The sequence below is a fragment of the Mauremys mutica genome, chromosome 3 (genome assembly GCF_020497125.1).
Source record: "Mauremys mutica isolate MM-2020 ecotype Southern chromosome 3, ASM2049712v1, whole genome shotgun sequence".
Classification (NCBI taxonomy): domain Eukaryota; kingdom Metazoa; phylum Chordata; order Testudines; family Geoemydidae; genus Mauremys; species Mauremys mutica.
The window spans coordinates 210,314,010-210,332,259 of NC_059074.1; the positions used below are offsets into that span (position 1 = coordinate 210,314,010).

The following is an 18,250-nucleotide window of genomic DNA, read 5'->3' on the forward strand; positions in this document are numbered from 1 at the left end:
GTGTTCTGTGCAAAGGATTAAAAAAGCAAGAGATGTTCTAAGCACTTCCTGAGGGGGGGGGGGAATCATAGAATCATAGAATTCAAGATCAGAAGGGACCATTATGATCATCTAGTCTGACCTCCTGCAAGATGCAGGCCACATAAGCCGATCCACCCACTCCTGAAATAATTCTCTCCCTTGACTCTGCTGTTGAATGCTCCAAATCATGATTTAAAGACTTCTAGTAGCAGATAATCCACCAGCAAGCAACCCCTGCCCCATGCTTCGGAGGAAGGCGAAAAACCTCCAGGGCCACTGCCAATCTACCCTGGAGGAAAATTCCTTCCCGACCCCAAATATGGCGATCAGCTGAACCCCGAGCATGCGGGCAAGACTCTCCAGCCAGACCCTCTGGAAAAAGGCTAACAATATCCTATTATTGACCCTTTGTACTAATTACCATTGTGGCATGTTATTGACCTATTGACTAAACCCGTTATCCTATCATACCATCCCCTCCATAAACTTATCTAGCTTAATCTTAAAGTCATGGAGGTCCTTCGCCCCCACTGTTTCCCTCGGTAGGCTGTTCCAGAATTGCACTTCTCTGATGGTTAGAAACCTTCGTCTAATTTCAAGCCTAAATTTCCTGACTGACAATTTATATCCGTTTGTCCTCGTGTCCACATTAGCACTGAGCTGAAATAATTCCTCTCCTTCCCTGGTATTTATCCCTCTGATATATTTAAAGAGTGCAATCATATCTCCTCTTATCCTTCTTTTGGTTAAGGAAAACAAACCGAGCTCCTCAAGTCTCCTTTCATACGACAGGCTTTCCATTCCTCGGATCATTCTAGTGGCCCTTCTTTGTACCCGTTCCAGTTTGAATTCATCCTTCTTAAACATGGGAGACCAAAACTGCACACAATACTCCAAATGAGGTCTCACCAACGCCTTATATAACGGGACTAGCACCTCCTTATCTCTACTAGAAATACCTCGCCTAATGCATCCCAAGACCGCATTAGCTTTTTTAGCGGCCACATCACATTGCCTACTCATAGTCATCCTACGATCAACCAGGACTCCTAGGTCCTTCTCCTCCTCCGTTACTTCCAACTGGTGCGTCCCCAGCTTATAACTAAAATTCTTGTTAGTCATCCCTAAATGCATAACCTTACACTTTTCACTACTGTATTTCATCCTGTTACTAATACTCCAGTTTACAAGGTCATCCAAATCTCCCTGGAGGATATCCCGATCCTTTTCCGAATTGGCAATACCTCCCAACTTGGTGTCATCCACAAACTTTATCAGCCCACTCCTACTTTTGGTTCCAAGGTCAGCGATAAATAGATTGAATAAAATCGGACCCAAAACCGAACCTTGAGGAACTCCACTGGTAACCCCCCTCCAACCCGACAGATCACCCTTCAATACGACCCTCTGCAGTCTCCCCTTTAACCAGCTCCTTATCCACCTCTGGATTTTCATTTCGATCCCCATCTTTTCCAATTTAACCAGTAATTCCTCATGCAGTACCGTATCAAACGCCTTACTGAAATCAAGATATATTAGATCCACCGCATTTCCCTTGTCTAAAAAATCTGTTACTTTCTCAAAGGAGATCAGGTTGGTTTGGCACGATCTACCTTTCGTAAAACCATGCTGTAATTTGTCCCAGTTGCCATCGGCCTCAAGGTCCGTAACCACTCTCTCCTTTAAAATTTTTTCCATGACTTTGCATACTACAGATGTTAAACTAACAGGCCTGTAGTTACCCGGGTCACTTTTTTTCCCCTTCTTGAATATAGGAACTATATTAGCTAATCTCCAGTCAAACGGTACAACCCCCGAGTTTAGAGATTTATTAAAAATCATCGCTAACGGGCTTGCAATTTCACTCGCCAATTCCTTTAATATTCTAGGATGAAGATTATCCGGGCCCCCCGATTTACTTCCGTTAAGCTGTTCAAGTTTGGCTTCCACCTCAGATACCGTAATGTCTACCCCCATATCTTCATTCCCATCAGTCCCTCTATCACTATTCCTTAGCCCTTCATTAGCCTCATTAAAGACCGAGGCAAAATATTCGTTCAGATTTTGTGCCATGCCAAGACTATCCCTAATCTCCACTCCGTTTAAAGTTTTAAGCGGTCCCACTTCTTCCTTCTTGGTTTTCTTCCTATTTATATGGCTAAAAAACCTTTTGCTATTGGTTTTAATCCCCTTCGCTAGGTCCATCTCCACCCGGCTCTTTGCCTTTCTCACTGCTTCCCTACACCCTCTGACCTCAATAAGGTAGGTTTCTTTGCTGATCCCTCCCATTTTCCACTCCTTGTACGCTTTCTGTTTTTTCTTAATCACCCCTCTAAGACGCTTGCTCATCCAACTCGGTCTAAAACTGCTACCTACGAACCGTTTTCCCTTTCTCGGGATACATGCCTCTGACAGCTCCTGCAACTTCAACCTGAAATAACCCCAGGCATCTTCCGCCTTTAGATCCCTAAATATGTTAATTCAATCCACTTCCCTACATAGCTGCCTCAATTTAGTAAAGTTAGCCCTTTTGAAATCATAAACCTTAGTCTCAGATGCAATTTTGTTTATCCTTCCATTTATTTTGAAACGAATTAGCTCATGATCACTCGAGCCAAGGTTGTCCCCTACAACTATTTCCTCAACAAGGTCCTCGTTACTTACCAAAATCAGATCTAAAATGGCATCCCCCCTCGTTGGTTCAGCAACTACTTGATGAAGGAATTCATCAGCTATCACGTCTAGGAAAAGCTGAGCCCTATTATTATTACTAGCATTTGTTTCCCAATCTATATCCGGGAAGTTAAAATCTCCCATGATCATACAGTTCCTATTAGTATTTACCTCCTTAAAAACATTAAAGAGCTCTCTATCCATATCCAGGCTAGATCCTGGCGGTCTATAGCACACCCCAATCACTATCCCAGGGGAAGCTCTAGTAGTTTTCTTCCCCAATGTGACCATTGCCCAAACAGACTCCGTATTATCCACTGCATTGCTAGTTATTTCGTTACTTTTCACCTCATTATTGACATACAATGCTACTCCCCCACCTTTACCTTTGTATCGGTCTTTCCTAAACAGCACATACCCTTCCATACCTGTACTCCAGTCATGGCTACCGTTCCACCATGTTTCGGTTATTCCTACGATATCCGGTTTCAATTCTCAGACCAGGAGCTCTAGTTCCTCCATTTTGTTACCTAAGCTTCTCGCATTGGTGAACAAACATCCTAATTTTTGCTGTTTGGCTCCTCTCACCCTTTTCACCCAACTTGGTAGGGACACAGTACTACCAGTATGACCTGTCTGTCTAGTATCCGTCCCCCCCCTCCCTTCCTTATACCTAACCCTCCCCTCTGGCTATATCTGTTGTTATCCTGTTGTTCTCACTCTCAACGTATAAATTTGGCGTGGAGAGTACCTGGACCTCTCCCAACCGTCTCCCCCCAATGTCTAGTTTAAAGTTCTTTTAATCAGATGAGCCAGCCTCCCTCCTAGAATTCTACTTCCTTCCCTACTTAGGTGGAGCCCATACCGTGAGAACAGTTCTCTGTCCCCAAAAGCCTCCCAGTGCCCATACATCCCAAAGCCCTCCTTGTAACACCACTCCCTCAGCCAACTATTTATGGTCACGATCTTGTCACCCCTTTGGCGCCCTTCCCTAGGGACAGGTAGAATCCCACTGAAAATCACCTGAGCCTCGATTTCCTTGAGCGTCTTACCCAACCTGGCATAGTCTCCCTTGATCCTCTCTAGCGAGAATCTAGCCATGTCATTCGTTCCTACATGAAGGATGATCAAAGGGTTCTTACCTGCTCCTCTTAGGATCCTTTTCAACTGCAGGTCCACATCCCGTATTTTAGCGCCCGGTAGACAGCACACCCTTCTGTTCTCTGGATCGGCCCTGGTCACAGGCCTGTCCAACCTTCTCAGTATGGAATCCCCAATCGGATAGACCTGCCTTTGCCTGGGGACAGTGCGGTCCTCTAACCTATCCTCCGTCCCCCCTGGTTGCAAGCTCCTTCCATTCCTATCATCCCTTGTGGTTCCCCTTAAGCCATCCTGTATCCTCCCTGGGCCCAAACTTGGTGCTGCCTCCATCGACTCCTCCCCTCTTTCTATCGGACTAGCCGCTCTTCTCTTTTTCCTTGCCCTCCCACCGTCAGCTACCACCTGCTGTACCCCTTCCTCATTCTCCAAACCTTCAAACCTGTTCCTTAGCTCTATTTCTCCTTCACTGGCTCTCCTTTTCCCCTGCCTACTTCTCACGGTCACATGCTTCCACCACCCATATTCCTCGTCTGGCAGTCCCCCCTCACTGGCCTTAGCCCCTGCTTCCCCCTGTACCTCTGGGCATTCCCCTTCAGTCACTGCTTGCCATTGCTCCATCAGCTGCTCAAACCCCCTTCTATGCTCTACCAGGGTCTCTACCTGCAACTCTAGACCCTAGATCTTTTCCTCCAGCAGCTCTATTAGGCGGCACTTCATGCATACATAGTACTGTTCTGGGTCCCCCGCTAGGACCATGTACATACCGCAGCTGCTGCATGCTCTCATCCTCGGTGTATCCTCTGCTGCTTGGCTCATGGCTGCTGCTGTCTCGGCCTCGCTTGGCGTTCTTACCTGGGGAACACGGGAAGCACGGCGCCGCCCCCTTCCGCCTCCCCCTGTAAACTCCCACTCAAACTCCCCTGTTAGCAGCCCTGTTGGCCGGCTCCTGGGCCGCTGCGATCAGCTGTGCCGCTGCCTGGCTGGGCGGGCCGCTTTTATAGGCCCCCTCCTCCGCCTAGCTCCGCCCCGTAATCAGGGCTCAGCAGTCTGCCCCGACAGAGAGACACAAGCACCACAAAGACAGACGCAAACACAAATACCTGGCTCCTCCAATGGGAACTCTAAGAAATGGGGAGAAATGGTTCAAACTCGTGTTGGTGTTGCTATGTTTAAGAACTCTGCTGCATAGGAGAGAGAGTAAATGCCTCCTGCTGGGACACAATAGATTAAAATAAACTTTAGCAGACAAGGAATAAAGCCCACACAGCAGGAAGAGGAGAAAATTATATTTAATTATAACTGGGGGAGGGGTTCAGCCAATCACAGGCCACCCCACCCGCCATGACACTCAGTGACACTACATTCAATCGTATCATTCCTTCCTAACAGCATATTTTCCTGAATATTTTCTTTTAAATCCCTCCTCAAATTATTCACCCTAGCTACAACTTGACAGCACAGGGAAGTCAAAGACCACTAAACCTTCTTAATCCTTGCATGTAAAGAAAACATCTTAACGAGGATTAGAGTATGGTTTTGTTTTTATCATGAGAATTATCTAAAATAGGATGAACTCTCCTCTCTGTCAATATTTTATTTTCCCCTCCAATAATATGTCTATAGTTGAAGCTTGATTTTAAAAGCACCATCCTTCACTTCTACATTGAAACACACAGTAGTGGGTGTTTTACGAGAGTGTGGATGGTTTAAAAGTAAGTCTTTTGTATGGCAAGGTTCAATGTTTTGGGCATAAGGCTTGTGAAAAAAAGGCAGGAAAATTACATCAAGACATCAGTGATTCAGTTTAATCTAACCTAACAAGTATGTGACAGAACAGGAGACTGCCAAGAACATCTTCATGTTCTATACAGATCTTAATCTCTCCTGTCGTAACTCCCCCTCCTGACGCCATCCAATTATTTTGTCTCTGTTCAAAAGAGCCAGACCACACATGATCTAGAACTCGTGTGTGTGTGGAATAAGGAGACCATCTCTGATCTCTGATAGGTACACTTATTTCAGGCTCAAGGAGTGCCCACTGTGTATCAGTATAGTTATATGGCAAAATGGCAATAAGGAATCAGACTGATTCTCAGCTTACTGATGGACCAGATGACACTCTCAAGGGAAGAATTGCATTGGGATTTCAGATCCACTCCTGACTTAGGGTAGTTTACATTGCAATCAGAGTGCAGCTCATATAGACATACCCAAGCTAGTTCTGACCTTCACATGCTGCAGTCACGACTCTGACTGAAGTGTAAACGTACCTGTAGGCACAAACTGCTCAGATATTTTGGGTGAAGGGATTTCTAGTTCAGATAATGTCCTCTGAGAGGATTTACTTTGAGGCTGCTCTCCTTTTCTCTCTCACTCCAGGCTGAACAGCTGTGAGGAAGATGCTTCTCACCTAGACATGGTGGTTCACTGAGGTCATTTTACCATTATATAAGGTGCAGTTTTTAAAAACCTGAATGCTTTAAGGTAATTCATCCTGAAAACCTTGTAAACCCCATCAAGTGGCATCACTATTCTAATATTAAACTACAAACTATCTCAGCTGCTAGAACTACATTGATACCAATAGGAAATGCAAACTAAAACAACTCTTAAAGGGGACTACTGTGAGAAAGGAACAGGTTTCTATTGGCCAGTCAGGCTGGTAGAAGAGGAACCAAGGACTTTTTTGGGGTGGGCTTCACTTTTTACTGGAAGGGGTGGAATATATAGACCTAGGTACAAATGATGCCAAATATTTTATTAGTTTCGTGGCCAGTGAGGCATGGCATATGGTGTAACTAACCTGATATTAAGAATGGGAAAAGTTTAATCTGAATATCAATAAATGCAGACTGAGAAGCAGATCCTTTAAGCTGCAGAATTCTCTCTGTAGGGAAGGGTGGAACACTCACTGTTTGCACAAAACAGTAGAAAGTGTACTGCATGAGTAATCCTCCATTGGCAGACAGACGAAATGGAGGATCCAATCCATAGGTCGTTTCCATTTAACTTCTATGATTGGATAAAATGACATTAGGGTGTGACTGGAGAAAATACACTGCTACACACTGGGAAGTGGAACACATTTTCTCCCAGCTGGCAGAGAAAAACTGGGCCAATTCTGATCTCATTAATTTTACACCACATAATTCCATGAATTCAACAAGAGTTATATCTGATTTACACTAGTGCAAGTGGAAAGATAATCAGACCTTTTGAATGTATGATTTCTTTTCTGGTCCATGACAAAACATAGTCTTAAATCAGACATAAGGAAATAAACAATATGGACAAGGATACCAACTGTGAATTAAGAACAGTCTCCCAGTATGTGACATGTTTTGTTAAAATACTTTTACAAGGGGAAAAACCCATTTCTTTCCTCCAATGTCAATCTCTTTTGCCAGGATCAAACTTCTACCTGTTAATAAATTATGGCAATATAAGAAAACCTTAAGATACCACGAGGATTCCATGAACACTGAGAATTTAAATTCACATGAAGCAAATGAAGATGAACACATTGACTGAGGCCTGAAACTTTAATTTAAAAAAGATACCAAGAATGGACTGGTATGCCAATGCAAACGGAAAATGGTTTTTAAAAACCATCTCCGTTTTAAGTAAATTTGAGTGCACACTATATAAATTGACTTAATACTTGTCTTTTCTATGCTAGCTTTTTTGAAATATAAATCAGGTAAGACTATGCTACTCAAAATCCAGTATGTGCGCAATGTTAACCTAATGAAAACATTTTATAAATATCAACTTATTTTTAGTATTAATAATTGCAACATACTTAGTTACCTAAACATGTAACCAGAAACAGAACTATTTCATGTCGAATCTATCTGCCAATTAAGCCTACAATGGAAAAATACTTGCTAATCCTTTAAACATTATTGAAAACGCAAATATACTTCATTCTTGGATTAAAACAATTGCAGATTTAAGGTTTGGAACAGTACACAGTATCTGTGCATAAGCTACCTACAAGGCAGTTGAATACTTGTAGATACTAATTACAATTTAGTGAAAAACAAACTTTTCGTAGTAAGTTTACAACAAACGTATTCTTCAGAAGCAAAGAGAGAAGGTTTATTCTGTATTTATGAAGAAACATCCATTTATTATAAAACAAGATAGGAGATCTTAGAATTAAGTGGAGATGAGGCAACATTAGAGCAACAATTTCAGAGCTTCTGAATGAAATGTAGTTTCAAACTTGCAAATCAAGGTGAATGTAGCGCCTAACATGCTTTCTTCTTCTCTCTATAAATGGGATGAAGTAGAGAAGCAAAGCTTCAAGGTATAAGGATTAGAGCCATCTGTGAGAAACAAGAGCAAAATTAAATATTCAGTATAAGTTTTTTTGTATACAATTTTGTCAGTTAAGGGAGCATATGCTTCCTGACATGCTTAGCAGAGGTGTGTTTTGAGGGTTTTTTGTTTAAATTTTTCAGGCACTCCAAAGCCTCCAGGCATAGATTCCCTAATAAACAGGGCTTATTTATAGAATGGTGGCATTTTCTAGACTGCCATATAAAATGATAGTTAAGATCACACATACGTGCACAGCATCTAGTAAATTGACTAGTATGTAGTAAAAAGTGCCCCCATTATTAAGGGCCTCCACTGGAGGATTTATGACAGCAATGTTTACAAAGGTGATTTCTAAGCCAAGAGAAGGTGGCTGTTCAATGAAAGTGACAAGCAGGAGAAAAGCGAAACTGCTGTCAAAGGTAGAACGGCAAATCGAATGCACAATTTCATCCTTGCTTGACCAAGAAAACTCTCGTCTCTCTGGGAAACTCTCCCCCTCTCTTTGCCAGAGGCTGCTGTTCTGCTGCCGAGGGCTGCTACAGGGGAGCACTCTTAGAGCTCTGGGAGGTCATGGGGGCTTTGTTCCAGTGGAGCAGCCCCCCTTGGGTAAAATTAGTTTAGTAAGTGTTGGTCAACACTGCAAATTTTAATACTATTTTGTTGACCTTGAAGAAAAACAAGGTCTTTCCCTTAGTTTGTTGATTCTGTATTAAGAAAGGACAGAGGAAATTTTTCTTCCCCCTCCTTCCTATCCATTGTCTCCCAGAAAAGTCACAGAAAAACAGATACCAAAGAATCAAAAAATGTATTACTCATAATATCTGAAACACCCATTTCATTAGCAACAACTGCCTCAAACTGTTAGAATGGAAGGCAAGATACTTCCTCCTCCTTTAGCTTCAATAAGAACTGTAACTAAAATAACCTTAGATATGGAGCCGGATTGTGATCTCACATCCATGAGATCTGTAACATTTCTATTTGCTTTTATAGTTACTCCAGACTGCCACAGAAATCTGGCCCACTATTTTAAACAGAAATACAGGTAATTCCAGTCTCATTTCTATCAGTTTGAAACGAAACTAGATTTACTTGGCCCCATAATTTCTTTTTTAGAAGAGGTGAAACCTGCATAAGAATTCTTTGTTTAGAACAGCAGGTTGTATATTTACAATCCCAAACTGAATGTTTTAAGCCCCTCTCTGGTGTAATTAATTAAATTTTTAGAAGTCATTAAACTGGCCAATATTTGAGTTCTGGGGTTATCAGAGAATATACAGGTTAGATGTCTCCATTTATTTTCATTTGGGGAATTTAAGAATGCTTGATTAAGTCAGACAGTGATTTTATTTTGACTACAGTAGTTTTCTTTATTCCCTTTCTGAGAGCATGGCCACAGACAGAAACAAGCTTTGTGACGGGAAATCAGTTTGAGCATCCAGTGGTTCTCAACCCTTTTGAGCATGTTCCATCCCTATACAGATATTATGAGTTCTGCAGCAAGACTCTAAAGGACCTCCATTTTTGTCAGCATTCCTGTAGTCAACTGAAATCTTGGCATCCATTATTGAGAAAGCTCTCAGCACAGGAATACGTGTTAGGAACCTTGTCACTGGAGCACATAATGAAGGAAAATCACAAAGGACATCTTTATTTTTTTAAGCTGCAGATTTCACAGAATTATTTGCATCTGAGACACCTCTTATAGAAAAGATATAAATGAATGAGGGGGATGGGGAAATCAGAGAGAAATACATTTTTTAAACAGCAATTTATTTTAAAAAGTCTTAAATAGAATGACTTACTTGGGACTCTTATCTGGTAGTGATTAAGTACAGTGAGGGCCTCCACTGCATCTGTCTTGCATTCCCATTCCAGCAGACCAGAGAGTGTTTTGGCAGAAGCTGGTAGAACAAGAGAATCAGACCTTCTTGCTCCCAGAACAAGTAATTTTAAAACATGAACTTTATCTAAAAAACAAATACTTACGTTTTGGATCAAACACTTTATATTTGATGAAAGTGAGAACTTCATGGTCATCACACAACTGCCACAGGAATAAAAGAAGAGATGAAAATATGACCAAAGTTAAGATTAAAATGCCTATTCCCAAATACTGAAGAAGTGACTAATGACACTTAGCTTAGAAACTCTTGTATTTGACAAACGAGAGTTTCCTGGTAATTTTATTTAGGGCAGTATTCTCTGCATTTTTAAGTGGAACACACTGAAGGGAAAAAAATTAAGATCCCTTCTGCTGTAAAAAATGTGTGAGAAACTTGAGAAAATAATCATCTTCTAACACAAAATGCTATCTGCTGACTATCTGGGAGGACAGGCACCCAAAACAAAAAACATTCAGCCTAGAGAGAATTTCCAGTAATTTTCAAGACAAGTTATTCAGGAGACTTATAACATGCTTAGATTGTAAACTCTCTGCGTATGTCTACACAGCAATTAAATACCTGTGGCTGGCCCAGGTCAGCTGACTTGGGAGCATGGGGCTCGGGCTGTGGGGCTAAAAATGTCTATACTAGACATTTTTAGCCCTGCAACCCCAAGTCAACTGATCCAGGCCAGCTGCAGCCATGCTACAGGTCTTCTATTCCAATGTAGATGCACTGTTTGTGTTTATACTGTAACAAGCACAATGGGGCCAATCCTGATTGGGGCTTCCGTGCACTACCAGAATATAATAAAATATTCATTAAGTTGGATAGAAGCTAGGGTTGGGCATTTGACCTGTCCAAAAATAACAGGCTAAATATTGCCAAAAATGGTCAAATATTTTAAAACATTAATTTATTAGAACAATAACTATAGTAATAAAAGAGACTTTATGGCCTTCAATAGGCTTAGCCTTTAGATACTTATGCCTAATTACAATAAAAGATTATTTAACTGAATTATTTGAACTCAGAAAAACGTGAAACCCAATTAAATGAAGTTCTGTAAACTGAAATAATTACCTTTCTAGCAAATGTTAAATTAACATTTAAAAATGAATAGTTACAAAAGAAATAAAATTAAAGTAAATCTCCTGTGTTGGGAGGAGGTCCAATGACTGAACCCTCCTCTTCCCCCATCATTCCCTTCAGAATTAATTTCTGTATGCTCGTCTAGTCAGGTTAGATTGTAAGCTCTTCTGGGCAGGGACCAGGTCTAAACTTATTTAATGTGCTCTGTCAACCAGCATGTATACTGGTGGCCAGGTATACAAAGCAAGCAAGAAAGACAGACACACACTACTTGACCAATATTTGTGTATGTAAACACACACAATGTTTGTTCTAGAAGATTCCAGCCAATCAAGATGCTTAACTTTCAGTTAGTTCACCTTTACTCCCAAACAGGTGGCATTAGCATGCAATAAAGTGCGTGATCAAGACATTTAGATAAGCTTGCTAACAGATGGCACCATGATACAATCAAAAAGGCAGGCCACCACCTACATCAGGGCGTTCCTACTGAAATATTGGACCATAGTCAAATAGGTGCTCAATTGACATTATTTGACAGGTCAATTGACTGGCTTGCCAAGCCTATTTGAGGCACAAGAAGGTAGACAATTTTTTAAACAAAACCACCAATACTTTACACCATTTATATCATGGCTAAATATTTGCACAATTACCCACATGAAGCATGGAGGTAGCTTTGAGGTATGGAGAGAGAAGAAATGACTGAGCAACCGCTAAAAAGAACTAGGAAATCCCTAGTTAACTTCTCAGCCATCCCTTGTAACCTAGAGTCATGTTTTATCTTCTCCACCTTCTCCCTTTCCCCCACCCCATCCTTCACACACTAAGGTCTTCATTTCTGGCTCTTGCTTCTCACATTTTGTTTGTTAAAGTTGCCATATTTCCAGGTTCAGGAGACAGGAGTACAAAGATCTTTTCACAGCTCAACTGGATAGATTTTCCATAAAGGGAGCAATGCTAAGAACTGCAAAAATACAGGGGCCTCTGTTCATATATAGCATTCAATGGGCTCCATCTTAAACATCAGTATTGTTACCATTCAGTTACCACAACTATTTCTTATTCAAAGTACAGGGAAAGATTAATTCCCAATACCAATGTATGCTACCATAGTTTTGATTTCCTACCTTTACGAAGGTTTCTTCAGTCACACACAGGGGTACATTATAATAATGTAGCACGCAAGAGGGTGGCTGGATTATATTCTTGGATGCTTGGCCAGCACTGGTGAAGCGATTATTCTTGCTCATAGCAAAATCCTTGTAACTACTTGTACCATCCTCCAGCTCAAATATTTGACTGGGAACTACCGAGTGCTGCTTGGACACACTGAGATTTAAAGATATATAGTTGAGAAACACCCCCCATTCTGACTGACACTGTTCATAATATACTTTTAACATAAGGAGTTTTGAGGCAAGAAAAACAGATGACACGCACTTGCAACAATGTGAAAAAAGTATTGATTCCTTTGTTTAATGCTTGGAGAAGGGTTCACAGATATGGCAATAAAAAAAATATTTCATTAAATGACTGTCAAAGTTAGCTATTGTCTTTGTATGTTAAGTCAAGTACGTTTACCAAGGTGTGTGCTGTAGTGTTAAAAATTGCATAGTGCATGTACATCTGGTTTATAGCTAACAGATTTACAGCTTGAATATCCAACAACCTTTTTGATGCCCCATTTTGTAACTGTTATTTACCACCTTAGAGTCTTATTCCAACTGGATTATTTGAAAATTTTTGTGAAGTCAGCCAGTTGTCGTAGCAATAGGGGGCTGACATTTTGCAGTCATAGCACACCTGAAAGTGAACTGCCAGTAATAAATTGCATATTTACCAGACATTAAGCCTCTTCCCAAATAACTTGACATTGTTGAGATGTGTGACAGCTCTTTCTACAGCATACTCATCACCCATTTCTACCAATGCTGTGCCTGGAATAGTCTTCATAAATTTTACCTAAAATAGTTCAGGAATAAGTGACAATGAAGTTCAAAGGAAACCTCTACTGTAAGAATTTTGCAAGTTCTTCTGGAAAGTTGTTACGTGCCAACTTAAAGTTTTCCCTGGTATCAATAACTCTATGTCTAGAAAATAAATTGTTTGCAACACTTAAATTCCAACATTAGATAGACTGAGTTCGGTTTAGTAGCAGCTTCCAAGTTCCTAATAAAACATGTTTTACCTTTTCAATATTTCCGTACAAGCAGAACAGGTTGAAGACCCTCGAACAGTTCATCTTTAGCTGATGCAACCCACTAACCATGACTACTGAGCCAGAAGGGTTTCCACCATGCATGTAAGAGGAGGAAGCCTGGGGTAGTGGGTAAGCAACAAGCTCTGGAGTATCCCGAGATCCCATTCGGTACCGGCTTGGTAAGGGTAACAAAGGACCATGTGATCCTACAGAAATGAGAGACCAGGTTAAACACTACTCAGCATAACCCTCGTTTACTTACAGTGTATTAATGCTCCACTATACAAATACTTGATGTAAATGGACACTATCCACTAAGAATTCTTTGTAATTTACTAACTGAATTCCTTTTTCTAGCTAAAAAAAGATTCATATCATGCAGTTTATTTTCCTCCTCTCCACCCTCAAGGGTTCTTCCTCAATGTTTAAGTAGTTTCGATGTTCAGTTAGTTTCTCCCCTGCTAACAAATCAGTGGAACAGCAGAACTGCTGTCAAGTGCACAAACTGAAAAGAATATTTTAATAAGAATTTTGGCTATTGTACTCTTAGAGGTTACTTGTTAATGTGTTTTCCCCTTAGAGGACAAGCCTGATATTTTGAATCCAGCAACTGCATCTCACGTAGGCCTTGATGCTGAAATTTGCTGGATGCAGGCACAACAGCCCACCATAAACTGCAGCATCAGAACCATAATAGGTAGTTTCCCTCTATCACTACTGACCCATTTAACACACCCCTCCCAACACAGCACACAAAAAATCCCCACAAGAAAAGGTTAGGTTCTCTTAAATAAGCTATCTGGCCAATTGAGTAGTCTACTGGCAGAGCATCATGCCTCCACAAAGGGAAATCAAAGTTTGAAATTCTAGCTTGAGGCCAAGCAAGGTTGGAATGGTTCAGAGGCAGGGCACTCAAATTTGGGGTGGGGGGGGGAGGAGGGGGGAGATGTGGAACACAGGGAAAGAGTGTCTTTCTTCAAACAGTTCTCCAACTAACTTATAAGCAACATGCATATTTAAGGCTCTACATTAATACAAATAAAGGCTGCCTTGTTTTTCACTATAGGTAAAGCCTCATTTTTCATGAAGCAATGTGACAAATTTCACAGTGGGCTAAACTGCATAAAACAATGTTTTAATGGTCACATTTTACTGAACTAACACAAAACACTTATAAAAAGATGCTTGAAGTATTTCAGTGAATCATTTTCATTCACATTTTAGCTGGTAGGGACTTTAATAACAGTGTTTCCTTTAGGGTGCTAGGGAGGTCTCCATTCTTCTGAGGCCTGGTCTACACTACAAAGTGAGGTTGACGGAAGACAGCTTACATCAATCTAGTTGTGCATGTGTCTGCGCTTAAATTTATCTCCCACTCATGTAGGGACCCCATTAGGGTGATACACCTCCTCGAGCAGAGGTGAGCTGTGGTTGATGTACTGAGGTCAATGTAGTATGAGTTTAGACACTGTTACCTAGGTCGACCCTAACTGTCCTCCAGCAGCTGTCCTGCAATGTCCAACACTGACCACTCTGGTCATAACTGTGAACTCCACTGCCCAGGCATCATGGAGACCAGAAGCTCTCCTCACCCCCTTTGAAGCCCTACAAATTCCTGATTGTCCAGGCACACTTAGCTGCTCTCCACTGTTGTGTGCAACTGCCCAGCTGACCATGCTGGCTCCAGAGGCACCTGGCTGGAATACACGGGAGATATTAGATCTTTTGGGCCTGTGAGAAGAAGCTGTGCAGCCACAGCTACAGACCATAGAAATGTGGACATCTATAAACAGATTGCCCAGGGATTCCAAGAGAAGGGATATGACACAGGCTGGCAGCAGTACTGCATGAAAGCAAAGGAACTGAGACAGGCATATCAGAAGGCCAGGGAGACCAACAGTTGATTGGTGTCGAGCCGCAGACCTGCCACTTTTACAGACAGCTGGATACCATACTTGGTGGAGACCCCACTACCACCCCACAGACCACTGTGGATACATGTGAGGAGCCTGAATCACAGCCAAGACAAGGAGTTAGCGGAGGGTGGGGACATGCGACTGGTGGGTTCAGCTATGCTGCAAGCAAGGACCTGTTTGGGACTCCACCGCAGTCCAGTCAGTCGAGCATGGATGACCTTGATTCAAGGGATGGAATCTTGGGTAAGTGTGTAAATGTATTTCCCATACACTGATGTACTTACGGCATCCCCCAACTCAACAGGACACAATTACTGACTTTTCATTAAACCTACTTGTACTAGAAGAGGTAGCATTACAAAATACAGAGTTGGTATCTGCTTTTCATTCCCCTGTACAGTTAGGCTGGGGGGAGGTAGGCGGGTTGGGGAGATGTCATGCGGAACAGTTTATGCACACAGGGATGGCCCTTGAATCCTCCTGACAGATCTCGATGTAACTTTCATGGAGGTACTCTACAATCCTCTCCCAAAGATTTCTAGGGATAGCAGTCTTATTTCTTCCTCTGCAGTAGGATACTTCCCTGCTCCAGTTGGGGATAACTTCGGCAGGCACAGTTGCAGTAAACAGGCTAGCAGCATATGGGCAATGCTTGGGGACCCAAGCAGCAGCTATGCTCTCTGTTCCTTTGTCACCCTCAGGAGTGAGATATCAGCAAAAACCTCCACTGCCTGTGGAAACGGTGCCACTCCCATGGCCCTATACTCAGTTTCCTGCAACTGAGCAAGTCTCTCATTTCCCTTGACCCTGGAAGGCCTTACACACCAGGGCTGGGGCTCAGAGTGGTGCCACACACAAGCATTCTGAAGCAGAAGTGTCAGTCAGCACATCTTGTTTAAAACTTCAGGGGACTAAGGGAAGGGAGTTCTGAATCTTAACTTTCACTTTCCATTGTGACTATACTGACAATGACCTCTGTGCATTTAAAATCTGTAGCTGCTGCCTTGCAGCCTTAAGGGGTTCCCACTCCACATCTGTGGAATGCCTGAGCCAGATAAGGAGGAAAAAGATGAGGACTTGGGATGACATGTTCAGTAGGATCCTACAAGCCAGTGCTGCATCAGACAGTGAGCAGAGGGCCTGGCGAGTGAATGCTGTAGTCTGTAGGGAGATGGAAAGAGCAGGCAGGAGGAAGGCCCAGGAGTCCAAGCAGGAAAAGGACAGGGAGCTGCACTAGGACATAATGGGACTTCTCTGTCAGCAAAACACAGATGCTGCAGACTCTTGGGGACCTACAGGTTCAACAATCATGGGCTCACCTCCCTTTGCAGTCCATGGAGAACTCCATGATAGCACCTCCCTATACACGTGCCCCGCCTCCTCCAGCATTGCACATGGCATCAGAGGCCACATCCCTACCTCTTACCACTCCATACCAGGGGACATTAAGGACAACCACAGCTTCACATTTACTGACATGGGAGAGCCACGGTTGCTGTACTTGTAGCTAAAATAGACATGAATGTTCTTTCCCCTTCTTAAGCTCTGTTCTATAAATTTATGACTTTAAAATTTATTTGCTTTTAACTTGCACAGAATTTCTTTTGCAGTGTTTTCATTACTCTGTACAATTCTAGTGTTTGGAAAATAATTCCTCTTGATTACTTCACACACAGAATGCTCCAGAATGTCTGGTGGTATTGAAAGCACCCAAGGTTACTGTAGTGTGAGACAGCTCAGAGGCTCAGTGACAAACAGTGTAATAATCATAAATGTATAGCAAACACCACAAAATTAATAGGTGCATTGACAGTGTTATATTCATAGAGGTACACCAGACACCACACAATTCCTAACCGGCTCCAAAACAGAAGGGGCAGGTAGATCACAGTACACCAAAACACATTACTGTGGTTCACTGTTAAAGTGCTCTTTCAAAGCCTCCCTACCTGTATATCTCTGCATTGAGCTCTAGCTATTCAAACTCAGCAGACAGCTGCTCCACCTCTGCCCTCCATCCCAGCAGCAACTTTTCCCCCTTTGCCTCACAGATATTATGCAGGACACACCAGGCAGTTACGACACTGGGATATTTTTCTCACGGAGGGCCAATCTTGAGTAAGCAACGCCAGCGTTCCTTCAATCTACCAAAAGCACATTCAACTGTCATTCTGCACCTGCTGAGCTGGTAGTTGAATCTTTCCTTGGTGCTGTTAAAGCTTCATGAGCCAGGTGAGGAACTGGTAGGCTGGGTCTCCCAGGATTGTTAATGGCATTTCAATATTGGCAATGGCAATCTGCCAGTCAGGAAAGAACGTCCGTGACATTGCTTTCTGAACAGTCCTGTGTTCTTAAAGATGTGTGTCATGCACCTTCCCTTACCAGCCAACACTGTCATCAGTGGAACATCTCCAGTGATCCACCAATGCTTGCAAAACCACACAGAAATAGTTTTTTATTGATGTACTCTAACAGGGTAGACTGGTGCCAGAACAGGGATGTGTATGCCTCCTATCACGCCAGTGCCGTTAGGGAGCCTGTTGGTGCAAATCCACCCGCTATGTGTGGCAGACCTGCATAGCAGAAGACAATTAATGGCCCTGCAGACTTCCCTGACAATGGCCCCCACAGTGGATTTTTCAACTCCAAAATGATTTCCCACTGACTGGTATCAATCCAAGATTGCAAGTTTCCACAGTCCAATTGCCACTTGCTTCTCCACTGTCAGCGCAGCTCTCATGGTGGTATCCTTGTGCTGAAGGGGCTGGGTCAGTCTCAGCACACAGATCTAGGAATACGGCTTTTGCGCATCCAAAAGGTCAGCAGCCACTGCTCATCATCCCAAACCTGCATTAAGATGTGATCCCACCAGTCAGTATTTTTTTCTTGGGCCTAGAAGTGGCACTCCATTATCTGCAGCTGCTCCGTGAACTGGTTCTTGCTAGCTATGTCTCATGGCAACTTGTCCTCTGTGAAATTCTCCTGTTCCCTGCTGATTCAGTTCCTTCTTATGACTCTGCAAATAGCAGAGA

At 42.5% G+C, this 18,250-nt stretch overlaps 1 protein-coding gene across 1 annotated transcript in view; it reads right to left on the reverse strand.

Moving 5' to 3' along the window:
- Positions 1–5,066: 5,066 nt before the first annotated feature.
- The window catches only part of HNRNPLL (heterogeneous nuclear ribonucleoprotein L like), a 40,373-nt gene continuing 27,189 nt past the window's right edge, over positions 5,067–18,250 (reverse strand). Inside the window, exons 8-13 of the mRNA XM_045009835.1 lie at positions 13,291–13,508; positions 12,943–13,064; positions 12,230–12,431; positions 10,111–10,168; positions 9,927–10,025; positions 5,067–8,126 (exon numbers count right to left, since the gene is read on the reverse strand). Of these exons, the coding sequence (XP_044865770.1) occupies positions 8,071–8,126; positions 9,927–10,025; positions 10,111–10,168; positions 12,230–12,431; positions 12,943–13,064; positions 13,291–13,508 (755 nt within the window). The 3' untranslated portion in view covers positions 5,067–8,070. The remainder of the gene's footprint in view (positions 8,127–9,926; positions 10,026–10,110; positions 10,169–12,229; positions 12,432–12,942; positions 13,065–13,290; positions 13,509–18,250) is intronic.